The 27921-nt window shown below is 37.6% G+C and overlaps 1 protein-coding gene across 1 annotated transcript in view; it reads left to right on the plus strand.

Moving 5' to 3' along the window:
• DGKK (diacylglycerol kinase kappa) overlaps window positions 1-27921 on the plus strand; it is a 171460-nt gene that overhangs the window by 46654 nt on the left and 96885 nt on the right. The window contains exons 2-4 of the mRNA XM_059385658.1: window positions 12051-12161; window positions 14285-14365; window positions 16304-16408. Of these exons, the coding sequence (XP_059241641.1) occupies window positions 12051-12161; window positions 14285-14365; window positions 16304-16408 (297 nt within the window). The remainder of the gene's footprint in view (window positions 1-12050; window positions 12162-14284; window positions 14366-16303; window positions 16409-27921) is intronic.

Below are 27921 nucleotides of genomic sequence, written 5' to 3' on the forward strand. Positions count from 1 at the left end.
AGGTTCTTTCCATAGTTTGACTATTGTGGACATTGCTGCTATAAACATTTGGGTGCATGTGCCCCTTCGGATCACTACATTTGTATCCTTAGTGTAAATACCCAGTAATGCAATTGCTGGGTTGTAGGGTAGCTCTATTTACAACTTTTTGAGGAACCTCCATACTATTTTCCAGAGGGGCTGAACCAATTTGCATTCCCACCAACAGTGTAGGAGGGTTCCCCTGTCTTTGCATCCTCGCCAACATCTGTCATTTCCTGACTTGTTAATTTTAGCCATTCTGACTGGTGTGAGGTGGTATCTCACTGTGGTTTTGATTTGTATTTACCTGATGCCTAGTGATGTGGAGCACTTTTTCATGTGTCTGTGGGCCTTCAGGATGTCTTCTTTGCAGAAATGTCTGTTCGTGAGTCTTCTGGCCATTTCTTGATTGGATTATTTGTTCTTTGGGTGTTGAGTTTGATAAATTCTTTCTAGATTTTGGAAATTAGCCCTTTATCTCATGTCATTTGCAAAAATCTTCTCCATTCTGTTAGTTGTCTTTTGGTTTTGTTGACTATTTTCTTTGCTGTGCGAAAGCTTTTGATCTTGATGAAGTTCCAATAGTTCATTTTTGCCCTTGCTTCCCTTGCCTTTGGCAATGTTTCTAGGAAGAAGTTGCTGTGGCTGAGGTTAAAGAGGTAGTTGCCTGTGTTCTATTCAAGAATTTTGATGGATTCCTATCTTACATTGAGGTCTTTCATCCATTTTGAGTCTATTTTTCTGTGTGGTATAAGGAAATGGTCCAGTTTCATTTTTCTGCATGTGGCTATCCAATTTTCCCAGCACCATTTGTTGATGAAATTGTCTTTTTTTCCACTGAACATTCTTTGCTGCTTTGTGATGATTATTTGATCATAGAGTTGAGGGTCTATTTATGGACTCTCTATTCTATTCCACTGGTCTATGTGTCTGTTTTTGTACCAATACCATACTGTCTTAATGATTACAGCTTTCTAATACAGCTTGAAGTCTGGAATTTTGATGCCACCAACTTTGGTTTTCCTTTTCAACATTCCTCTGGCTATTTGGGGTCTTTTCTGGTTCCATATAAATTTTAGGATTATTTGTTCCATTTCTTTGAAAAAGCATTGATGGCATTTTGATAGGGATTTCATGAAATGCATAGATTACTTTTGGTAGCATAGATATTTTCACAATATTTGTTCTTCCAATCTATGAGAATGGAATATTTTGCCATTTCTTTATGTATTCCTCCATTGCTTTCATGAGTCCTTTATAATTTTCTGAGTACAAATTCTTTGCCTCTTTGGTTAGGTTTATTCCCAGGTGTCTTATGGTTTTGGGTGCAATTGTAAATGGGATTTAATTCTTAATTTCTCTTTCTTCTGTCTTGCTGTTGGTGTATAGAAATGCAATTGATTTTTTTGTGCATTGATTTTATACCCTGCCACTCTGCTGAATTCTTGTGTATGAGTTCTAGCAATTGTGGGGTGGAGTCTTTTGGGTTTTTCACATAAAGTATCATGTCATCTGCAAAGAGTGAGAGTTTGACTTCTTCTTTGCTGATTCGGATGCCTTTTATTTCTTTTTGTTGTCTGATTGCTGAGGCTAGGACTCCTAGTTCTAGGTTGAACAGCAGTGGTGATAGTGGACAGTCCTGCCATGTTCCTGACCTTAGGGGAAAAGCTCTCAGTTTTTTCCCATTAAGAATGATATTGGCTGTGGGTTTTTCACAGATGGCTTCTATGATATGGAGTTATGTACCCTTTATCCCTACATCATGAAGAATTTTGATCAAGAAAGGATGCTGTACTGTGTCAAATGCACTTTCAGCATCTATTGAGAGTGTCATCTGCTTCAAGTTCTTTCTTTTATTAATGTATTGTATCACATTGATTGATTCGTGGATGTTGAACCAAACTTGCAGCTGAGGAAGAAATCCTACTTGGTGCTGTGAATAATCCTTTTAACGTACTGTTGGGTCCTTTTGGCTAGTATTTTGGTGAGAATAGTTGCATCCATGTTCATCAAGGTTATTGGTCTGTAATTCTCCTTTTTGATGGGGTCTTTGTCTGGTTTTGGCATCAAGGTAATTCTGGCCTTATAAAATGGGTTTGGAAGTTTTCCTTCCATTTCTATTTTTTGGGACCATTTCAGGAGAATAGGTATTAATTCTTCTTTAAATGTTTGGTTGAATTCCGCTGGGAAGCCTTCTGGCCCTGGGCTCTTGTTTGTTGGGAGATTTTTGATGACTGATTCAATCTCCTTACTGGTTATGGGTCTGTTCAGGTTTTATACTTCTTCCTGATTCAGTTTTGGTAGTTTATATGTCTCTAGGAGTGCATCCATTTCATCCAGATTGTCAAATTTGTTGGTGTGTAGCTGCTCATAATATGTTCTTATAATTGTTTATATTTGTTTGACATTGGTTGTGATCTCTCCTCTTTCATTCATGATTTTATTTATTTGGGTCCTTTCTCTTTTCTTTTTGATAAGTCTGACCAGGGGTTATCAATCTTATTAATTCTTTCAAAGAACCAACTCCTAGTTTGTTGATTTGTTCTACTGTTCTTTTGGTTTCTATCTCATTGATCTCTGCTCTGCTGTTTATTATTTCTCTTCTCCTGCTAGGTTTAGGCTTTCTTTGCTGCTCTTTCTCCAGCTCCTTTAGGTGTAGGGTTAGGTTGTGTATTTGAGACCTTTTATTTTTCTTAAGAAAGTCTTGTATCGCTATATACTTTCCTCTCAGGACTGCCTTTGCTGTGTCCTACAGGTTTTGAACCACTGTGTTTTCATTTTCATTTGTTTCCATGAATTTTCCAATTCTTCTTTTATTTCCTGGTTGACCCATTCATTCTTTACTAGGATGCTCTTTAGCCTCCATATATGAGTTCTTTCCAACTTTCCTCTTGTGATTGAGTTCTAGCTTCAGAGCATTGTGGTCTGAAAATATACAGGGAATGATCCCAATCTTTTGGTACCAGTTGAGACCTGATTTGTGACCTGGGATGGGATCCATTCTAGATAATGTTTCATGTGCACTAGAGAAGAATGTGTATTCTATTGCTTTGGGATGAAATATTTTGAATAGACCTGTGATGTCCATCTGGTCCAGTGTGTCATTTAAAGCTTTTATTTCCTTGTTAATCTTTTGCTTAAATGATCTTTCCATTTCAGTGAGGGGGGTATTAAAGTCCCCTACTATTATTGTATTATGGTTGATGTGTTTCTTTGATTTTGTTATTAATTGGTTTATATAATTGGCTGCTTTCATGTGAGGGGCATAGATATTGAAAGTTGTTGGATCTTCTTGTGGGACAGACACTTTAAGTATGATATAGTGTCCTTCCTCATCTCTTATTATAGGCTTTGGTTTAAAATCTAATTTATCTGATATAAGGATTGCCACCCCAGCTTTGTTTTGATGTTCATTAAGAGGGTAAATTGTTTTCCACCCCCTCACTTTAAACCTGGAGGTGTCTTTTGGTCTAAAATGAGTTTCCTGCAGACAGCATATCAAGGGGTCTTGTTTTTTTTTTTTTTAATCCATTCTGATACCCTGTGTCTTTTGATTGGGGCATTTAGCCCATTTACATTCAGGGTAACTATTGAAAGATATGAATTTAGTGCTATTGTATTGCCTGTAAGGTGACTATTGCTGTATATTGTGTCTGTTTCTTTCTGGTCTATTACTTTTAGGCTCTCTCTTTGCCTAGAGGATCCTTTCAATATTTCTTGTAGGACTGATTTGGTGTTACAAATTCTTTTAATTTTTGTTTGTCCTGGAAACTTTTGTTTTCTTCTTCTATTTTCAATGACAGCCAAGCTGAATATAGTGTTCTTGGCTATGTATTTTTCTCATTTAGTGTGCTAAACATATCATGCCCGTTCTTTCTGGCCTGCCAGGCTCTGTAAATAAGTCTGCTGCCAATCTAATATTTCTGCCATTGTATGTTACAGACCTCTTCCAGAGTTGCTTTCAGGATTTTCTCTTTGTCACTGAGACTTGTTAGTTGTACTAGTAGATGATGGGGTGTGGACCTATTTTTATTGATTTTGAGGGGAGTTCTCTGTGCCTCCTGGATTTTGATGCTTGTTCCCTTTGCCATATTAGGGCAATTCCCTGCTATAATTTGCTCCAATATACCTCCCCCCCCCTCTTTCTTCTTCTTCTGCCATCCCAATTACTCTAATATTGTTTCATCTTATGGTATCACTTATCTCTCAAATTCTCCCCTTACGGTCCAGTCATTGTTTGTCTCTGTTTTTCTCAGCTTCTTTATTTTCTATCATTTGATCTTCTAAAGCACTAATTCTCTCTTCTGCCTCATTTATCCTAGAAGTAAGCCCCTCCATTTTTTATTGCACCATATTAATAGCTTTTTTCATTCCAACTTGGTTAGGTTTTAGCTCTTTTATTTCCCCAGAAAGGGATTTTATTTCTCCAGAAAGGAATTCTCTAATATCTTCCATGCCTTTTTCGAGCCTAGCTAGCACCTTGATAATCATCCTTCTGAACTCTTGTTCTGACATATTACCAATGTTCGTATTGATTAGGTCCATTGTCATTAGTACTGCCTCTTTTTCTTTTTTTGTGGTGTGTTTTTCCACCTTGTCATTTTATCCAGATAAGAATATATGATTGAGAGAGTAAAATACTAAAAGGATGGCAAAGACCCCAGAGAAATATATGCTAACCAAATAAAAAGAGACCCGAAACCAGGAGGGAGAAGAAAGGGGGAAAAAAGAATTACATATACGTGTGTGTGTGTGTGTGTGTGTGTGTGTTTAACTGGTGAATAGAATGGAGCCACACACTTCACTTTGTGTGTATTCTGGTCTCTTGAAAGAAATTACCTCCCAAAATTTTTAAGGAAGGGACAAATTTACTTATTTACTTACATATTTATATGTATATTTTTATTTATAAATTTATTTATATATTTATAAAAACTTATATATTTATATATAAATTTTTATATAATTTTTAAATTTGTATATACATGTATATGTATATATATATGTATATATATATTTATATACACACACCATATATATGGGTAAACACGATAAAGGGATGAAATATGATTGTAAAGATGAAAATTAAAAAATAGTCTAAAAAAGGAAATGATACGTTGGTTGGAAAAAGAAAAATAGAGGAGAGAATGTATCAATCTGGAGTTAGATTTAGGATATATTTTGATCTATTAGAAGAAATTGTATCTTAAAATTTTAAAGAAAAAACCTATATGTATACAAAAGTAATGTTAAATACAATGAAGGGAGAAAAATGACTATAACAATGAAATTTAAAATATTTTTAAAAAGGTATTGATAAAATAGTTCAAAGACATTAAAAAGGAATAAGTAGAAGTTAAAAACTGGATTAAGAAAAAAAAATTAAAAAAAATTAGGGATGCCTGGGTGGCTCAGTGAGTTAGGGCCTCTGCCTTCGGCTCAGGTCATGATCTCAGGGTCCTGGGATCAGGCCCTGCATCAGGCTCTCTGCTCAGCAGGGAGCCTGCTTCCCCCTCTCTCTCTGCCTGCCTCTCTGCCTACTTGTGATCTCTGTCTGTTAAATAAATAAATAAAATCTTTTAAAAAGATTTAACTTCGCAAGACTAAAGGATCATGGGGAAAAAAGCCATGAATTCTATGTGTTACTGTCCCCTCGCTCTGGACTTCCGCAGTTTTCGTTGAATGGTGAACTTGGTCTTGACTGGATGTTCTTACTGATCTTCTGGGGAAGGTGCCTGTTGCAGTGTATCTCAAATGTCCTTGCCAAAGGCAGAATTGCACAGCCCTTGCCAGGGGCCAGGCTAAATAACATGCTTGGGTTCGCTCTCGATGCTTTTGTCCCTGAATGCTTTGGAGGACAATAATGAAAATGGCGACCTCCCAATCTCCAGCCTGGAGGAGCCGAGAGCTCAAGACCCCACTTCTCAGTGTGCCTTCAGAGAAAAGCAGGCATTTCCCCCCATCTCCTTGGTCTCTGGCTACACTCCGAGATCACCCAGCCTGTGACTGAGTGTTTCGATCTCTGGCACATGGCCCCATTTGGAGTCTCCAAACCCAACAGATTCCTGCAGTGCACTCCCATGCCACTCCTCCCAGAGGAGGAAGGAGGGGGTCTCTCAGGATCTGCCACTTTTGGGGTCCACGCTCAAAGAGCAGTGGCCCAACTGTGACTTAGATCATGGTTTAAGGTAACCCTGAGCTAAGAGTGCACTCCTCAGCTCTGTCTCTATAGCCAGCTTCCCCACTCTGATACCTGGCAGCTCTGCCACACTCAGACACCCATTGTCTTTCTGTGACCCTGCGGCACCTGAGACCACACTGTCCCCATGATGGCTCCACCTCCTGCTTAGCCTCTGGAGTGATGTCCCTCAGTGGAGCAGACTTCTAAAAGTTCTGGTTTTGTGTCCACTGCTCCATCACTTGCCAGGAGCTGGCTCCTCCTCCCACAGTCTCTCTTCTCGTCACCTCGATTCACTTCTCCACACATCCTACCTTCCCAAAATTGGTCACTTTTCTATTCCTGGAATTGCTGCTCTTCTTCTCTTCTATCTCCTTTTCCATTTGTGGGTGTTCAGAATGGTTTGATAACTATCTAGCTGAACTCCTGGGACCTAATGCTATTTCGGTCTCCTACTCCTCTGCCATTTTGCTTCCTCCCCACCCAGGACAGTCACTTAAAACAAACAAACAAACAAACAAAAAAAACAGGAGAACTCCCTTCTTGTTCACTATGGATTACCATTTACCTCTTAGAGGGAAGCTCATTAACAGTTTTAATACTGAGTATTCAGAACTGTTCATAGAACAGCTTTTAATTCTTTGATATCTATGGTCTTATCTTTCAGGATGAAGTTTGATTAGTATGTTTACTCTGTGGTGTGCATACTAATTATCCAGTCACTCCACATTTTCTTGCCATGGGCAGAGTAGTGGAAAGAGCATAGAGCTCACCAATATTTTTTAATTGTGGTTCCTCAAGCAAAGCAACAGAAAACACCCAATCCTCAGATTTACCTTCTGGAAATTGGAGGTACCACTGCATAGTTGTGGTGGAGGGTAATGAGATGATGTTATCTGCAAACAGCCAGGAACTGGGAAACACTATGCAAATACTCTCATGGGACACAAGCATTCTTCCAAAGCTACCCTTTGCAAGGTGTGTGTGTGTGTGTGTGTCTTCCAATTTTTGTCTCACATGGTTGTTATGTTTAGTAGCCTTGAGCAGGTAAAAATTTGTTTGCATGCACATATTTTATTGACTTGAGGCAAGTGATTGATTTTTAGCTTCTTCTTGTTCAAGTTGGGGCACTTTTTGAGCTTTAAATAAAAAGCGGTTTATCTAAAAATGGGGATTGGGTTAGTAGGTAAGTTTCTCCCAAAGGTGGACAGAGTTAAAAAGGAAAGGAACTATAGTAATTTTACCTTTTCCAACCCAGATTTTTATATTTGTGGAAGTTCAGAGTTGATGATATAGAGTCTGTGTTTAGAACTTAAGAAACTCTTGTGTGACCTTCTAAACTTCCTACCTACTATACATGGACCACATCAACATTTATCTGCTCCCAACTTGGTAATATACATCTCATACACAGGATCCTAACACACAAACTCTAAATTCATGCACTGCAATCTCCTCTGACACTAGAAATAACTACCACTTAATTCACTTTGTCCTCTAGGGAAAGTGACAATTGTTATAGTTCAGAAATTTCAGACTGGTTGCTGTGGGTGGGCTTTGTCCTGCATATATGTTTTGTTTGGCACTCACAAATTTTTAAAAAGTTAGTTAGTTCCTAGTATTTAAATATTACAAAACTTCACACAGATTTTAGTTTGTATTGCCAGCTTGTCTTAAAAAATGGAATGAGCTAGTAATATTTGTCAGCATTTAATCATAATCACCTAGAATTTAGTAGCAACTGATATTTGTCTCTCCAATTCCCTTGCTAAGTCTTGATGATCCTTTTGTTACCAACCAGCCCTCTATGGATATTGACTAGATATCCCTACACTTAAAGCTGTGCATTCAAAGTGATCAGTTTAATATTATGGCACAGAGAAGAGATAATTATGATTTGGCTGGTATACCAAATTATAGGATATTTGAGTAGATAAACACTGTCTTGGTGGAACCCCTCATTTGAATCAGAAGGTAAACACTTAGAGCAATAAGCATGAAGCCTCCAAGGCTTTTTCAAATAATTCTCTGAGCTCATATAACTTTGTTTCTCTCTACATGAATTATCAGTCCCTCCTCCTCTACTCCCATTATCCTTATCTTTGAGGCAGAGAATGTGCCTTCAATTTCTTCAACTACCCCAAAGGGCCCTGACAAAGGTGAAGTCCATATTAGAAGCTCAGAAAATATGAATGAAGCACTTTATCCAATGATACATGTATCGCAAAGTCAATTTTTCCTTTTTCTTGACTGACAAATACTAGGCTCATGGAATGAGAAATGAAGGTTTTGATGACTTGCTGTGTCCTCAGATTAATAGATTAATTAATTAATTGGTTGGTTCACTGTGTCCTTGGATGGATAATAAAATGTCATTAATTAGCAAGGCACAGGTAAGAGAAGAAAAGAGAACCATTTCTTTAGTACCAGGAAGGGGAATTAAAGAGTGGGTCATTACTAATATTTCATGGAAGGAATCAGCTGGGAAGAAGAGGCTGAATTCTATTACTTCAATGTTTCAAATCACCAGGGTCTGAGAATTTTCTGAAGGCCAGAAAGCCCAGAGTTCTGGGAATCTTCTAGAGGAACAAATCCCCCTACTCATTTCTCATTACTATTATAATAGCTCACTAAAAATGAGCTATTATAGGGGACACTGTATATTACAAATGTAAGAACAGTATGAGAAACACTTAATAATTGACTAAATAGAATAACTTGAGAAAGGGGCAGAAATAATGGCTATGGCTTCAATGGTTGTAGCAGTTAAAATTTTGAACTTTAGTCTTTAGCAGAAAGGGATAATATGACTGTTTAGGTATCATTAAGACTTAATATGGAAGAATATACAGCATAGAGGTGAAGAAGTTGGGATAGAGAAAATTAAATACCATCATTGAGAGTATATACCATAGACCACCAGATCAGAGAAAGACTGATGTAATTACAATGCTTAGAATAGTTGTTTTCTATTGATGACTCAGTTTTAACAATTTCAATATAACTTCTCACTCTCCCTGCCAGCTTTCCCCTTCCCACAGATCTTAATGTTCACTTTGTCTTGACTCTTTCACACCATTCTTTTGTAAACATCTCAAGGGTATTATAATAACATTGAAACTCCCGTAAATTATCAAAAGGACCCAAGTAAACTTTCCTCATGAACTGACTTTACAGTTGACATACAGAGGTTCTACCTGTTAGTGCTATCTTATGGGTTGGAGGTAAGATAACAGAGAGTGTAATAGATGTGTGTATATTTGGGAGAACAAGAGTAGCAAAGGATTGCTTAGATCAGGGTCCCAAGCTCAAATGCTTACTGGAGTCAAATACCCCAAACTGAAAGAAGCAACTGCTACTCTGATCCAGCAAACTGTAAGCCATGTGAGACTATAGGTTGACATTGTTACCAGATTTTCTGGGTTTTTTTTTTTTTTTAGTGTTATGTTAGTCACCATACAGTACATCATTAGTTTTTGATGTAGTGTTCCATGATTCATTGTTTTTGAATAACACTCAGTGCTCCATGCAATATGTGCCCTCCTTAATACCCATCTCCAGGCTCACCTATCCCCCTACTCCCATCTCCTCTAAACTCAAAGAAGCCATCAACAAAACAAAGAAGTAATCCATGGAATGGGAGAAGATATTTGCAAATGACACTACAGACAAAGGGCTGATATCCAAGATCTATAAAGAACTTCTCCAACTCAACACCCAAAAAACAAGTAATCAAGTCAAAAAATGGGCAGAAGACATGAACAGACATTTTTCCAAAAAAGACATACAGATGGCAAACATACACATGAAAAAATGTTCATCATCATTAGCCATCAGGGAAATTCAAATCAAAACCACACTGAGATAACACCTTACACCAGTTAGAATGGCCAAAATTGACTAGGCAAGAAACAACAGATGTTGGAGAGGCTGTGGAGAAAGGGATCCTCTTACACTGTTGGTGGGAATGCAAGTTGGTGCAGCCACTTTGGAAAATAGTGTGGATGTTCCTCAAAAAATTAAAAATAGAGCTACCCTAAGACCCAGCAATTACACTACTGGGTATTTGCCTCAAAAATACAGATGCAGTTAAAAGAAGGGCCAAATGTGCCCCAATGTTCATAGCAGTAATGTCCACAATAGCCAAAATGTGGAAAGAGCAGAGATGCCCTTCAAAAAACAAATGATAAAAAAGATGTGGTCCATATATACAATGGAATATTTTTTTAAAGATTTTATTCATTTATTTGACAGAGAGAGAGAGAGAGAGAGAGACCAAAAGTAGGCAAAGAGGCAGGCAGAGAGAGAGGGGGAAGCAGGCTCCCCACTGAGCAGAGAGCCCCACGCGGGGCTCAATCCCAGGATCCTGGGATCATGACCTGAGCCAAAAGCAAAGGCTTAACCCACTGAGCCACCCAGGCACTCCTATACAATGAAATATTAATCAGCTAAGTTGGTTGAGCAGCTGCCTTCGGCTCAGGTTGTGATCCCAGCATCCTGGGATCGAGTCCCACATTGGGCTCCTTGCTCGGCAGGGAGCCTGCTTCTCCCTCTGCCTCTGCCTGCCATTCTCTCTGCCTGTGCTCTCTTTCTCCTTCTCTCTGATAAATAAATAAAATCTTAAAAAAAAAAAAAGGATGAATACCCAGCTTTTGCATCAACATGGATGAGAGTGGAGGAGATTATGCTAAGTGAAATAAGTCAAGCAGAAAAAGCCAATTATCATTTGGTTTCACTAATTTGTAGAACATAAGGAATAGCATGGAGGACATTAGGAGACGGTAGGGACAAATGAAGGGGGGGGCATTAGAGTGGGAGATGCACCATGAGAGACTACGGACTCTGAGAAACAATCTGTTGGGTTGTTTGTTTGTTTGTTTGTTTAAGAAACAAGAGACTTGACTTTTTCTGTGAAATATTCTGTCCTTTAAATATTATCAGCTAATTAAAAACTGAAAAACACTATGTAGGCCAAACTTGCACCACCACTAAGCAGTGAATTCTAATTTAGATTATGATTGGAATTCATGGTAGTCCCTAATTTGGTGACTTAACTAAGTCTGACTCTTTGTCCATTAAGTATGGGTTGGCTCCAGCTTTGTGGTTGTGAATATTTCTCCCAAATGGCACTCTCGTATGTTGGTTTGTATCCTATAAATGTAACTGAGAACCTCCTAAAGATAAAAATGGTAAACAGATTCTATGCTTGCTTTGAGTCATTCTGTTCAAAAAGTGAAAAAGTGACCAGACTATGAGATACATAATGAAAATAATCAGAAGGTAGTTCCTTTTTGGTGACTCTTTTTCTTTCTTACCAGATCATAAATCCCTTGAAGGTCAGGGTAAAGACTTTGGATTTGGTTCTGAAAATGTTAGGAAGCTATTGGCCTTCCTTCGTGAGCAGGGGAGGGGATGTGATCCAACTTAATATTCTAAAAGGAACACTGTAACACTGATAGGAATGGTCTACAGCTACAATCTGGAGCCTTCCAGAATATCTGCCATTGCTGAACACAGATTTTCCCTCTATTAATTATCTTCTCCTAAGAATATTGTTCTTATATTTTTATGTTCATGTCCCTCCTCCCCATCCCTTACCACAAGTGGAGGTGTTCTCCATGTTTCTTGGGCCAAATATCCTAAGGAACTTAGAGCCTATATCATTCTGAATGCGTTTTCCAAGGGTAACCAATTCCTTTTCTGACTGAATTAACTTCCTTGTATTTTTATCTGGCTCTCGGGCCATTTCTCAGATATGTGACAGAGATAGAGCCATCCAGATACCTGATATTCTTAACTGAGAGAGCAAATTACTCAACTTAATTACTCAACATTATGCTTTATCTTTCAGAAAATACTGAAGGAAGGACCTTTGCTGAAGAACTGTAATTCCTTCAAGAGATGGAAGCTTAGGTATTTTCTGGTTCGAGGACAAAGGCTCTGTTTTGCACACCATCCCGCGGTAAGAAAATATATAGTATATATAGAATATTTATTCCAGAGAATATCTACATGATCTTGTCATTTTGGGTGAGTGGGTGGGAATGCCAGGAAATGTTTGTGAGGGGACATAAGCCAATAGGTAAAGACATGTTGGCAAACATCAAGGTAGAAGTTAAGATCTTCTACTTTTCCTTTAACTTGTCCTTTTGGGCCAAATGGAGGGACACTTTTCTCTCCCTTCCCTTTCCTCTTTCCCTTACCTCTATAGAGTTCCTCAATTAGCTTCTACATCAGAGCCAACTACACAATTTGTGGTGCCCAGTACAAAATGAAAATGCAGGGCCCCTTATTTAAAAAGCAAGGAAAAACATCATTAAAGATATTAAAATATAATACAATGATTAGTCATGTCATCTTTTATTTGTTATTTAATGTCATTCTAAGAAAAGATAAAATTTTAAATTATTAGCATTTTTGCCATTCATCTGTATATTATGCAATGCCAGTTTTAAAAGCAAATATAAAAGCATTTAGCTCATATGAAAAATGACCAAAATTATATAATTTGTATTTAGTAGCTCATACACACATACATATTTTGTTCTTACCAGTATACAAAGCCATCTCAACTGTTTTAATTTCACATCTTGATATTTATACATTCTACCAGCACCCTGGCTGAAAGAAAAAGGAATTATGGGCTGCCCTATCTTTCCCTTTCCTTCAATGTTATCATTTTCAGCATAAATTATTGGCTAATATAGGGAAGTAACATAAGTAAGAAAGAACACAATAGGGTGCCTTGGTTGTTCATATTTCTTCGAACACCATTGCCTTTTTCTCTGTTTGAGGCAAGTTCTAGTTCCTAACATAAGTGTGGATTCTCAGGGCTGTAAGCTCCCTTACTTACTCAGTCATAGATGTAACATGCTTACCTTGTACTTGCTTTGAGTCTCGTTGAACTCCCATACATCATGGGTCCACTGGAATTCTATGCTCATGGGCATCATGAATGCAAATGGAGTGATAAGACATGGGGTGGCATGTAGGTTGTGCATATCTCCTCTGCTTATGTTCATGAGTGATTGTCCCATTGGACTTCATTTCCAAAACATGTCCAAAGATGAAATTATTAAAAATTTCAAGATTGGGGGCACTTGGGTGGCTCAGTGGGTTAAAGCCTCTGCCTTCGGCTCAGGTCATGATCCCAGGGTCCTGGGATCAAGCCCCGCATCAGGCTCTCTGCTTGGCAGGGAGCCTGCTTCCTCCTCTCTCTCTCTCTGCCTGCCTCTCTGCCTACTTGTAATCTCTGTCTGTCAAATAAATAAATAAAATCTTTAAAAAAATTATAAAAAAATTTTTTAAGATTGTAACAGCAGAGCATTAAATAAATCAAGTGCAGGGCCCTTCTGAACATGGGGCCTGTATGAATGCATAGGCTCTGTGCCAGGGAAGCCAGCCCTATCTCTATTCATAGTACTGCTTTTCTTGCTGCTGGCTGGATGTTAGCAATTATAGCCAATGTATAAGGAGACATAGGCCTCAAACAGAATAGGACTAGCAACAAAGTCAAAGGCTGCCAGCTAATAAATAGGAGCTAATAACTCTTATCTGCTCCCTTTGGCCCTTAGCTAGGCCATATACCATTATCTTCAACAGCATAAACCCTTAGTTTTGAATATTTCTGAACCACCTAAGCCTTGCTGTAAATCCACCTAACAGTTTTAGGAAGAGTTGTGTTTTGCTTTAGTTTGGTTTGGGTTTTTTTTTCTTTTTTTTTTTTTTTTAAGAGGCAGGCAGAGAGAGAGGAAGGGAAGCAGGTTCCCTGCTAAGCAGAGAGCCCGATGCGGGGCTCGATCCCAGGACCCTGAGATCATGACCTGAGCTGCAGGCAGAGGCTTTAACCCACTGAGCCACCCAGGTGCCCCAAGTTTGGTTTGGTTTTTGTATGTCACATAATATATCAACAAAAATCATAATGCTAAATAAATCCCAGCACTCAAGTCAAAGAAATGATAACCTCATGACTGCCAAAAATGCCTGTGTGTGTGTGTGTGTGCGCGTGTGTGTGTGTGTATTTTTTAGTGTCTTTTGACATTATTAACCAGATTTTTTTTTCTTCTCCTTCTTATCTCTTTCCAGTTTGCACGCTTTGAAACAATTGATCTGTCTCAGGTTGCCTTGGCAGAAAGCAGCTGTAGAAATCTTTGTCATAGTTTTTGTGTAAGTAATATTGGAAATGATTAAATTGGTTGGGGTGTGAGCTAGTTGGGTGGAGGGGTTGCCATACCCATGTGTTTCCTCTTCGGAATGCATGTTTCCCAAGTCTCCTTTGATCCCAAAATGTGTGTGGAAATCCACTTAAAGCAAATGAGTGCTAAAGATTATTTCATGTAAACAATTTTTACCAGCCCATTGACAGAGAGGAAAAAGTGATGTCTTATTCTCTATTACCAGCCTGGTATAAAGCTGAGCTGATTTCTGGGTGGTGGGGAGAATGAGTATTATTAAAAAATCAATCCTCCTGGTGAAGGTGATTTAGAAGAGTATCACTGTGAGGTTTTCAAGAGACTGCTAATATGCTGTAGAACATAACAAGATAATCATTACGTGACACTCTCTCCATTGATGAGGTAGATAAGAACCTAATCCAAAGTGAGAGCTAACTTATGCTGAGATTACTGATGCTTCAAAGAAAGCAGAGGATTTTCAAGGAATGCATTCAAGGTTTTGGCACTGATGAAATGTCATAAATCTTCACTTATTCAAGTGGATCCAGACCAGAAAGCTCACTGAAAAATAGCAAATTCTCCTACACACCTCCTTCTAGAATTGTCTTCTCCCAGCCTTAGTGGTAGGTTATGGAAACTGGGGTTCCTCTTCAGCAGAGTGATAATTAGCAGACTAAAAACCTACAGGCCCAATACTCCACTTTTGTGACTGGTCCACATTCCATTCACTCTTGAAAGTAAAACAGTAGGATATAAGAGGGAGACTCTACTATCATTTCTCTCTCTTATATGCCAGTGACCTAGAGTACAGTTCAGAGTTCTCTTGACCCAATTCCAGAAATCTCAACCTTTGGGTGATGAGCATATATGCTAATGTTTTTCATCTTTATTATACAAAGAAATTCCAAGGACTAGGAAGTTCCTTAGCCTAATTAAAACACAGAGGTATCATTGATCAGCCCCATACAATAATGGGTTGGGACCAAATAAGTGACTGTTGTCATAATTCCCACTAGATTCTATTCCTATCTATCACAGACTCATGCTGTGCTACATGCAAAAGGCGATGGAAATTTCTTGTTGGTATAGTGAGCTCTAGTTCTAAGATTTGGGGGGCTGGTAGTAAAGGCAAGTAGGACCACTGAAGCAATCACTGATGCTGTAGCCATCTGTGTCCCTCCTGCCTTCTGGGAAAAGACCAGTCCTGGACATGGTCTACCTCGGCTAGACCCTAACATGGCTTTCTCATTATTCCTGCCAGGATCCATACACCAATCAGGATTAAGAGACCAATGGTAAAATTGTCTTCAAGTTGTCCTTGACTATAATCAAGAAAGAAACTGAATTTTTAGACTTTTCACTATTTCACTCTCCCCTCAAAGAGAAAGAGGCATACCCTGCTGAAGCATATACCCTTTTACCATTTTTAAGTAGACAAAGCAGCAGTAAGTGAGTAAGATTTTCAAGCAGCCTCACTGAAGTAATAGATGGTGCATGGCTTAATGTTTAAAAATGTGTATTCTGGAGCCAAAGAAGCTGTATTTTAATTCTGGCTCAGCTTTCTACCTGCTAGGTGGTCTGGGCAAGTCATTAAACTTTGCCTTGGGTTTTCTAACTATGAAATGAGAAAAATAATAATGGCCATTTCATGGGGCCATAATGTAAATTGAAATAAATAATATATATAAAGTGTAATAGAGCACTGCCTGGCACATAATAAATACTATTAAATTGTTACTCATTACTATTATTATTATTTTGGGTAGGTATCTGAGAATTTCTTTCTTACATTTAAGTGGCTCTGGGAATTTCTGTCTTATATTTAAGAAGTGGCTTGGTAGACCTGTCTAGTCCTTGGAAAGGTCACAGGCTCTGTTTGGGGGAAAAGTTGTAGAATGTGATCCAGCTAATAATGTAACCTTTTGTTTAGGTGATCACACCACAACGAAAAGTTACCCTGGCTGCACCCAACCGGAAAGACATGGAAGAATGGATTAATGTCATAAAAACTGTCCAACAGGGAGAAATTCGTAAGGTAAGGGAAATAGTAGAGAATCCACATAGCTTTCAGAAGTAAACAGTTAATTTATTTTGTTAGTTAAGCCACCTTTCAAATAATAAGATGGAACTAGAGACCATGTGGTCAGAAATTATAGATGGATATCATTAGGAAACCTACTTAGAACTATTTATAAAAAAAAAAAGTAATTCACTTAGACTTGACCTTGGTAAGTATGTGATTTATATAATCCCATATACATCCAACTGATACATAGATGTCACTGTACGCCCAATGGATGAGGCACTCAAGACTTATGTGAGCAGCTAACTTAGAAGTTCCTTTTTTAGCGAATCAGCAGTTTTGACTTGGGTCTCCTGAGTGACTATCGTAACAGCTCACGAACTGAGGCTCACAAAGGAGAAAGAAACAAAGATGAAATAGCTACTTAGTAGCAATGAAATAACTACTCAGTAGCAAAGGCAAGATTTGGACTCAGGCTGTGTGACTCTAAAGCTTATGTCTTTAAACATTATGTCATTTTGCCTTTCTGTTCACTGTCCACCAAAAAAGAAATGTAGGAGGAAGAGCAAGGAACAGTCCCCTCCAAAGCTTAGCAGAGTTCTTCTCCTTAGTAATACCAAACCCCAAGCCACTGGTCCCGGAAACAAACTGTACACCATTCAAACTCTGGGCTATGTCTTCAATCCACTCTTCTGAAGACCCACTATAGTTAGAAGTTATGTAAGCTTCAACAAGGGTTTTTTTTCTTATATCAGTGTATGGCACATAGTAGAGGCATAATAAATATTTGTTGAATGAATAAATGAATCTGAGGGTAATCATGGAAGCATGGTTTAGAAAAAGAATGATATATGGTTCATATTAAAGCAAAGCTCTGCTGTGCAGGTCTTGGAGATAAAGGAGAAGATGAATCCATCCTTAAGAAGAAGCTGATATTTTAAATAACTAGCAAAGGGTAGAGAATTATTGCAGGCACTTGGGATGAAGGAAAGGTAATGATAGGTTTTATAAGCAGAAACAATGCTATGGGCGGGGTGGGGGGAAACATGTGTTCTCATTTCTCTAGAACTTCTCAGGCTTTTGACCACTTATTTTCATACCTATATACTCTGCTATTCATGGGCTATGAGTACATAACAAGTTGACTTAACTAGGGCCTAGGTATCTTTCCACATATCAGTAAACTTCTCCCAGGCCTACATTGTCTATGCATAAATAAGAGATTTTTGCTTAGAACCTGATGATGGTCTTTACATGAAATGCTCTTATCATTTTACTCCATTGTCATTTCCTTCTTCCTTTCCTAATAGAGAAAATCATCCCAATCCTCCCCTCCACTCCCATTAAGCCCACTATGGCACAGCATTAGTGGTAGCCACAAAAAGTTGTGATTTCCATGCTCCTCTTCCATTATCATCCCTATGGGCCAATCCCTTTCCTTCCTTTGGTTTATCTCTATCCAAATTGGAGCACTTCTCATGAAACACACACTTTCAATTTGGCATAAAAGCTTACATATGATATTTTAAATTTCAATTATTAGTCTAGAAATGCAAAAGCTCCTAAAGAAAACCATCAGGCCATTACTGTGTCATTCCTGATTCAAATGAATTAAACATCTAAGTAATGACCACCTAGCATAAACTAGAAAGGAAAAAAAAAAAAGGTCTACCTGTTTACTCTCTTGGAAGAATCGTGTTTCAGGTTGCAATCACAACCTCCGTGAAGCTGTTCCAGGGATCTGAATCTATTATGAAATACTTTTAGCTGACAGTGAAATGTTTCAGCATGACCATCTTAGCAATTCATCCTGCATGAGTCTTAAAGAGTCAAATATGCTTTCTCTCATATGTACTTTATCTCTAATGGTCTCTTCTATTCTCTGTCACAACCAATGCCTGATACAGGTGAAGGAAGATTAGTTATGGACTTAGTGGTCTATTAAAGTCACTATAAAGTAATTGGATAACCTACTGTAAAATAGGCAGTGCACATTAAGGAATAACACCTTACTAGGCCCCCAGTTCTGTTCCATAGAGAGTTGAAAAGAAGGTGTGGCTTTGGTTTCTGGCCCCAGTGAGCTTTTTAGGTAGTTGGGAAGACAAGATATAAACAAAAGAAACAGTTAAATGACAGCATTTGAGATAAATAATAGTTTTCAGACATGTTACAGGACAGTGCATGATTGATTGCCAGATGAATGAAATAGACAATAAAGTGGTATAGGAGTTCAGGAGAGAAAAGTATGGGATAGAGTTCTCTGGGAAGAGTTAATAGAGGATATATTTGAGAGTGACCTTGAAAGGTGAACAGGATTTTATTGGTGACAGGGAATTAAGGGTAGGGAAAAGTCCTAAACAGGGGAATTAGTTTAAGTAAAAGCTGAGTAACATAAAAAGAAAAACTTATAATAGAGTAAAAGGAGAACTCCATTTGACCAGAAGAGTTTGGGAAAGTTAGTTTAAGAAATGTCTAGAGAGGTTGCTCTAGAGAAGTTGCCTGAGCAACCACTCTAGACATTGTACAGGATTATCAATGCCAGGATAAAGAGTGGTGAAGAAGAGCAATATATTCAGTTCAGTTTAAAGATGGATTGGAAAAGAAAGAGAGTTTATCAAAGGGATAGAGGAAGCTAGAAATTAATTCAGATAAGACAAAGTTAAGCTCCAGAATGAAGATAGAAAGGGAGGACAAATAGTGGATACTGAAAAGGAAGTGGGGAAAATCTAAATATATGAAAGAAATAAAGGAGAGAGAAGAGTCTTAAGCAGATAAAAGGTTTGAGCCTCAGAGACTTAAAGAAAGAATAGGAAGAAGAAAATGGGAAATAAAGAGCTACTTAGAAAACTAGATTAAAAGGTTAGCTCTTTCTGATGAATTGCCATACATCCATTGACCATGGAAATAGGAATAGACCTTAAAAGTTATCTAGACTCCAGATTCTTGATTCTAAAACATCTTTAGATCAAGTCATGGAGCCTTTATTTAAATGCGTCCAAAGATGGCGAACTAAGTTTCCTACAAAAGAGTCCTTTCTGAGGTACCTGGTTGGCTCAGTCACTTAAGTATCCAACTCTTGACCTCAGCTCAGGTCTTGATCTCCAGGTCATGAGTTAAAGCCCCATGTTGGGTATAGAGATGACTTAAGTAAATAAGAGAAAAATATTTTAAAGAGTCCATTCAGTGTTCTTAAAGGTGTACATTTTAGAAAGTTTTTGTAGTCTTTGGCCTAGTAGAATAACTTTCTAACATTCAGTGTGTGTTACAAGAATGGCATCTGCTGCCTTTTGAAGTAGAAAGCTACCTGTTATTGGTAGCATTAAAAGCAAATTATTTAAGCAACTGCTTCTAAAAATGTTATATATAAAATTAATTTTTCATAGTAACATCAGCAAGATGGTTGAGGTCCCAATGCTCATTCACTTTTACAAAAACATCAAAAACAACAAATAAACAGTTACATGCCAACTAGAATAGCTCTGAGAGAGCTCCAGAATATAATGAAGAAGTTTCAGAAACTCTATGAAGCACAGAGACAGAATGGCGATGTAGAAGAACATAGTTAGCAGTTTATTTGCATTGTCCCATCCTCCAATATGGCAGAGCTTGGGGCCAAAAATCATCCCCTCAGCCTGACCTCCCTCCATAAGGGAAAAGGAGAGCTGGAGGATTCCAACAGTCTTCATCAATGCTGTGGACACATTCAGCATTCACCATGGACATGCTCTATAGATTCATTGATGCTAAATCAAGTAAATCACAGCTGCCTGGCCCCCATGTTGCTATGGACACCCCCCCCAAATAGCTGATATAGCAACCTCCCCGAAAAATCTGCCACCATTGTGCCCCCACTGGGAAAGTGCCACCATATGTACCCCACCAAATCTGCCACCCACCACTACATTCTTCCCCCAAACCAGAATCACAACCTCCATTCCTGTAGCCATGCACATATTCTGGACCCCAGATCCATGACTCCTCAGCACACACTCATGCCTCACACACCAAGGCACTGTGATAAAAGTACATTTGCCCCAGTCCCAGATACTACAGTTTTTCTGGTTGACCCTGAACTCCAATCCCAGTGCTATGGTGACTGTGTAGGTCCCCACACCCAAGATATTAACACCATTGTCATTGAAAATGTGTTTGTGCCCCTGATCCTAGTACCACTACAGCCACATATGTGCCTACCCACTGGACCTAGCAATAAGAGGGATCCTCTTGGCAATGACTTCCCTTGTGGAGGAAAAGGAGAACAGGGGTACCAAGCAGCCCTCACCACCAAGGAGCCCAACAGCCCTTACCACCCATATGGAAGCCCACAGCCTTGGCCAATGAGGTCTCCTGCAGTCTTTGCCAACCCTGGCCTCAGCTGATGGAGCTCCACAGAAACTTTGCTGCTGTGCCCTCCCTGCTGTACACCATAGAGCCAGAGCTGATGTATCCAAGCCAAATTATACACTCACACCCAACTATAAGTAAAAGTCTTTATCCCAAAATGAGTCTGTGCAGTCTGGAAGAGGTAACTGCTCCATCACATGTGAAAACATCAACACAGGTATACCAAAAACAATTTAAAAAATCAAGAAAACAGAACAGCATCAGTATCAAAGAATTAACAATAATTTTCCAGTAATTGACATCAAAGAAATAGAGATCTATGGACTTCCTGAAAAATAGTTCAAAATAAGTGGTTTAAGGAAGTTCAGTGAGCTACAAGAGAGCACAGATGAACCATTTAGAAAAACCAGGAAAACAATACATGAACAAAATTAGAAGTTCAACAGATAGATAGAAATCATTTTAAAAAGAGCCAAACAAATTTCTGGTGCTGAAGAATACAATAAATGGAATGAAAAATGCAACAGGTAACTTCAGTTGTAGATTTGATCAAGCAGAAGAAAGATTCTACAAATAGCTCATTCTAAATCAGAGAAGAAAAAAGAATGAAAAGGCATGGAGAAAAGCAAACAAATATATGCATTATGGGAGTCCAAGAAGAAGAAAAAGGGACAGAAAGCTATTTAAAGAAATAATGTTTGAAAACTCCCCAAATCTTGGGAGGAAGATGGAAATTTAAATTCATGAAGCTCAAAAATCTTCAAACAAGATCAGCCCAAAGACAACTACACCAAGACATAATCGAACTGTTAAAAGTCAAGAACAACAACAACAACAAAAATTTGAAAGCAGCAAGAGAAAAGTAACCCATCAAATACAAAGCAGTTTTCTCAACAGATATCTTGGCCACAAAGAAAGTAAGATGATGTAATCAAAGTACTGAAAGAAAAAAAAAAAAAAACTGTGGGAACCCTATGCCTGGTAAAATTATCTTTTAAAATGAAGGAGGGGGTGCCTAGGTGGAGCAGTCATTAAAACTCTCGTTTTTGGCTTAGGTCATGATCTCAGAGTCCTGAGATTGAGCCCTTTGTTAGGCCCCATGCTTCACATGGAGTCTGCTTGGGATTTTCTCTACCTTTCCCCCTGTCCTTTCCCCCATGCTCACTTGCCCACTGTCTCGCTCTCTCAAATAAATAAATATTTTAAAAAATAAAATAAAATGAAGAAGAGATAAAATCTTTCCCAAGCAAGCAAAAACTGAAGGAATTTATCACCAGTAGACCTGCCTTACAAGAAATGTTTGGAAGAATTCTTCAAATTTAAGTAAAAACACACTAAACATTATAAAAGCATAAATCTCAAAAGTAAATGTAAATATATAGATGTATAAGGATTAATATAACACTGATAATTTATGCATTAGTTTATGTAGTGGATAAATTACTTATAACCTAAATGCTTTGTTAATGGATACACAATATGAAAATAAGGAAACTCTGCCTACAAGAACACAAAGGTATGTGTTCGGGTGAAGTATACGTTATTGAAGTTAAATTGTTAACAACTCAAAGGCTATGATGCTAAATATTTTATACAAGCCTTGAGCCAGCCCCCCCAAAAACAGCTATAATAGATATACAAAAGATTTAAAAAAACCAAAACAAATCATTATGAAAAATAATCATTAATAATAAAGACAGACAACAAGAGAACAAGACAGGGTAAAAAAAAACACTGAAAGACATACAGAAAGCAAATACTAAAATAGTAATAGTGAATCTTCACTTATCAATAATTACTTTAAATATAAATATATTAACTTCAGCAATCAAAAAACATGGAGTGTAATACTCTAGCTTTTCCATGCTGTTGCAAATGGCAAGATTTCATTCTTTTTTATGGCTGAAATATAGATAGATATAGATATAGATATAGATATGTACCATTTCCTCTTTATCCATTCATCAGTCCATGGACATGAGCTGTTTCCATATCTTGGCTATTGTAGGTAATGCATTGGGGTGCATGTACCCCTTTGAATTAGTATTTTTGTATTCTTTTGGTAAATACCCAGTAGGGCAATTGCTATATCATAGGGTAGTTCTACTTTAACTTTTTGAGGAATCTTTATGCTCTTTTGTAGAGTGACTGCACAAGCTTGTATTTCTTCCAACAGTGCAGGGGAATTCCCCATAAGTCAATCAGAGAGACAAACATCATATGATTTCACTCGTGTGTGATTTAAGAAACAAAATAAATGAGCACTGGGGAAAAAAAGAGAGAGAAAGGCAAATTAAGAAACAGACTCTTAACTATAGAAAACAAACTGATGGTTACCAGTGGAGAAGTGAGTGAGGGTATGAGTTAAATAGGTAGTAGGTATTAAGGAGTACACCTGTGATGAGCCCCGAGTGTTGTATGGAAGTGCTGAATCACTATATTGTACACCTGAAATTAATATTACACTGTATGTTAACTAACTTGAATTTAAATAAAAACCTTTAAAAAAGACATGTACTGGCTGAATGTGTAAGAAATAAGATCCAGAAATATGCTGTCTACAGGAGACTGGTTTTAGATGGGCATTAAGGGGGCACATGATGTGATGAGCACTGAGTGTTATATACAACTAATGAATCATTGACCACTACATCAAAAACTAATGATGTATTCTATGTTGGATAATTGAATTTAAATAAATACTATATACTGTATAGTATTGTAGTTCCCTACAATTATTGTATTGATCTCAATTTCTGCTTCCAGATCTGTCATTATTTGCTATATATTTAGGTACTCTGATGTTGGATACATATATTTTTATAATTGTTATATTTTCCTCTTGAATTGATGCTTTTACCATTATATAATGCCCTTCTTTGTCTCTAAAAACAGTTTTAGTCTTAAAATGCATTTTGTCTGATATAAGTATAGCCACCCCTGCTTTCTTTTGATTACTAATTTCATGAAATATCTGTTTTCATCTTTTCACTTTTGGCTCATGATTTTTTCATTAAAAAAATACCCATACAGTATGGGTAAATGCCTAGAAACATACAAACTACTAAAACTAAGAAAAAAAAGGGAGAGGATTCAAATAAATAAAGTCAGAAATGAAAGAATAGACATTACACCAGATGCCTCATAAATAAAAAGGATCATAAGAAACTATTATAAACAAACTATTAAGCTTAAAAAATAGGTAAATGCCTAGAAACATATAAACTACTAAAACTGAATCAGGAAGAAATAGAAAACCTGAATATACCAATAACAAATAAGGAGCTTGAATCACTAATCACCATTCTCCCAATGAAGACAAGCCGAGGAACAAAAAAAGAAAAGCCCAGGACCTAATGGCTTCATGGGTGAATTCTACCATTCAAAGAAAAATTAATGCCAATCCTTTCTAAATTCTTCCAAGGTTTAGATATTAAACCAGATACTGACACCAAATCCAGGTTAAGACACTACAAGAAAAGAAAACCACAGGCCAGTATCCCTGATGAACATGAATGCAAAAATTCCTAGGAAAATACTGAACTCAGTAGTACACTAAAAATATCATACATTATAAACAAGAGGGATTTATCCCAGAAATACATGAGTGATTCAACATAAATTGATCATTCTGATACAATACATTAACAAAAGGAAAGGGAAAAAAAACAAATGATCATCTCAAAAGATGCAGAAAAAGCATTTGACAAAGTTCAACACCCATTCACCAAAACTTTTAACAAAATAGGAATAGAAAGGTCTTGCCTTAAGCAATAAAGGCCATGTGAAAAGCCCATTGCTCACAACATAATCAATGACAAAAACTGAAATTCTGCTTTCTAAGATCTGGTACAAAGCAAAGATGCTTACTCTCACACCTTATTTCAACATAGTACTGGGTATTCAAGCCAATGTAATTAATCAAGAAAAAGAAAAAAAAAACCATCCAAATTAGAAAGAAAAAAGTAAAATTGTCTCTGCTTGCAGATGACACAATCATATACATAGGAAAACTGAAAGCCTCAATAAAATTTTTTATTGTTTTAATTGTAATTCCAGTTTAATTAAAATACAGTATTATATTTCAGATGTAGAATATAGTGATTCAACACCTCCATATATCACTCAGTGCTGATTGTGACAAGCAACCTCCTTAATCCCCATCACTTACTTAATGCATTTCCTCACCCATCTCCCCTCTGGTAACCATCAATTTGTTCTCTATAGTTAAGAGCCTGTCTCTTGCTCTCTCTCTCTCTTCCTTTGCTTGTTTGTTCTTTTTCTAAAATTCCACATATGAGTGAAATCATATGGTATTTGTCTTTCTCTGACTGACTTATTTTGCTTAACATTATACTCTCAAGCTCCATCCCTGTTGTTGCAAATGGCAAGATTTCATTCTTTTTTATGGATGAATAATATTCCATTGTGTGTATGTCATATACATATATACATTATTTGTGTATGTATGTATGCATAAACACACACACATTGCACATGCACACACACATATCACATTTTGTTTATCCATTAATCCACTGAGGGACATTTAGGTTGTTTCCATATCTTGGCTATTGTAAATAATTCTGAAATAAATATGGGAGAACTGATATCACTTTGAGATCTCAATTTCATTTCCTTTGGCTATTTACCCAGAACTGGGAATGCTGGAACATAAGATAGTTCTATTTTAAAATTTTTGAAGAATATTCATACTGTTTCCATAGTGGCTGCACCAATTTACATTCTCACCAACACTGCACAAGGGTTCCCTTTTCTCCCTATCCTTACATGCATTTGTTATTTTCTGCCTTTTTGATAATAGCCACTCGGAATTAAGATGGTCTATTACTGTGGGGTTTCCTTAAATTCCAGTATAGTTAAAATACAGTGCTGTATTAGTTTCAGATATACAATATAGTGATTCAACAATTCTGTATGTCACCCAGTGCTCATCATAACAAGTGCAATTCCAAATGCCCATCAGGAGGATGGATAAAGTAGGTAAAATATTATTATGGTTTTGTGTGTGTGTGTGTGTGTGTGTGTGTAATCTCCACATACATCTTCTTTACCCATTCTTATATCGATGGGCACTTGAAGCTGGAGCAAAATTGTTAGAACTATAGATGAATTCTGTAAAGTTGTAGGATATAAAATCAACATACAACAATCAGGTTTCTTTTTTTATTTAATTTTATTTTTTCAGTGTTCCAAGATTCATTGTTTATGCACCACACCCCGTGCTCCATGCAATATCTGCCCTCCTTAATACCCACCACAAGGCTCACCCAATCACCCGCACCCTTCCCCTCCAAAATCTTCCATTTGTTTCTCAGAGTCCACAGTCTCTCATGCTTCATCTCCCCCTCCAATTTCCCCCACCTCACTTCTCCTTCTCCCAATGTCTTCATTGTTATTCCTTATGCTCCATAAATAAGTGAAACCGTATGATAATTGACTCTCTCTGCTTGACTTATTTCACTCAGCATAATCTCCTCCAGTCCCATCCATGTTGATACCAAAGTTGGGTATTCATACTTTCTGATGGAGGCATAATATTCCTTGTATATATAGACCATATCTGCCTTATCCATTTGTCTGTTGAAGGGCATCTTGCCTCTTACCACAGTTTGGCGATTGTAGCCATTGCTGCTATGAACATTGGGGTACAGATGGCCCTTCTTTTCACTACATCTGTATCTCTGGGGTAAATACCCAGTAGTGAAATTGCAGGGTCATAGGGTAACTCTATTTTTAAGTATTCCAAAGTGGGTGCACCAACTTGTATTCCCACCAATAGTGTAAGAGTGTTCCCCTTTCTCCACATCCTCTCCAACACTTTTTGTTCCCTATCCTGTAAATTTTGGCCACTCTTAATGCTAAGGTGATATCTCAAAGTGGTTTTAATTTGAATTTCCCTGATGGCTAATGATGATGAAGTCCTAGCAACAGCAAGCAGATAACAAAAAGAAATAAAAAGTATTCAAATTGGCAAAGAAGAAGTCAAACTCTCTCTCTTTGCAGATGACATGATACTTTATATGGAAAACCCAAAAGACTCCACCCCCCAAACTACTAGAACTAATACAATTCAGTAATGTGGCAGGATACAAAATCAATGCACAGAAATGAGTTGCTTTCTTATACACTAACAGTGAAACTATAGAAAGGGAAATTAGGGAATCAATTTCATTTACTATAGCACCAGGAACCATAAGATACCTTGGAATAAACCTGTACTCGAGGAACTACAGAACACTCATGAAATAAATTGAAAAAGACACAAAAAGATGGAAAAGCATTCCATGCTCATGGATCAGAAGAATAAACATTGTTAAAATGTCTGTGCTGCCCAAAGCAATCTACACTTTCAATGCCATCCCAATCAAAATTCCACTGGAATTTTTCAAAGTGCTGGAACAAACAATCTTAAAATTTGGTTAGAACCAGAAAAGACCCCGAATCACAAAGGAAATGTTGAAAAAGAAAAACAAAACTGGGAGCATCACGTTGCCTGATTTCAAGCTTTACTACAAAGCTGTGATAACCAAGACAGCATGGTACTGGCACAAAAACAGACACATAGACCAGTGGAGCAGAGTAGAGATCCCAGATATGGACCCTCAACTCTATGGTCAAATAATCTTCAACAAAGCAGGAAAAAATATCCACTGGAAAAAAGTCTCTTCAATAAATGGTGCTGGGAAAATTGGACAGCTGTGTATAGAAGAATGAAACTCAACCATTCTCTTAAACCACACACAAAGATAAACTCAAAATGGATGAAAGACCTCAACATGAGGCAGAAATCTATCAAAATCCTAGAGGGAGAACATAGGCAACAACCTCTTCAACATGGGCCACAGCAACATCTTTCAAGACACGTCTCCAAAGGCAAAGAAAACAAAAGCAAAAAATGAACTTTGAGACTTCACCAAGATCAAAAGCTTCTGCACAGCAAAGGAAACAGTCAACAAAACAAAAAGGCAACCCCCAGAATGGGAGAAGATATTCCCAAATGACAGTACAGACAAAGGGCTGATATCCAAGATCTATAAAGAAGTCCTCAAACTCAGCAGTCAAAAAACAAATAATCACATCAAGAAAAGGACAGAAGACATGACCAGACACTTCTCCAAAGAGGACATACAAATGGCTAACAGACACATGAAAAAATG

This window comes from Mustela nigripes, chromosome X, assembly GCF_022355385.1.
Source record: "Mustela nigripes isolate SB6536 chromosome X, MUSNIG.SB6536, whole genome shotgun sequence".
NCBI classification, from domain to species: Eukaryota; Metazoa; Chordata; class Mammalia; order Carnivora; family Mustelidae; genus Mustela; species Mustela nigripes.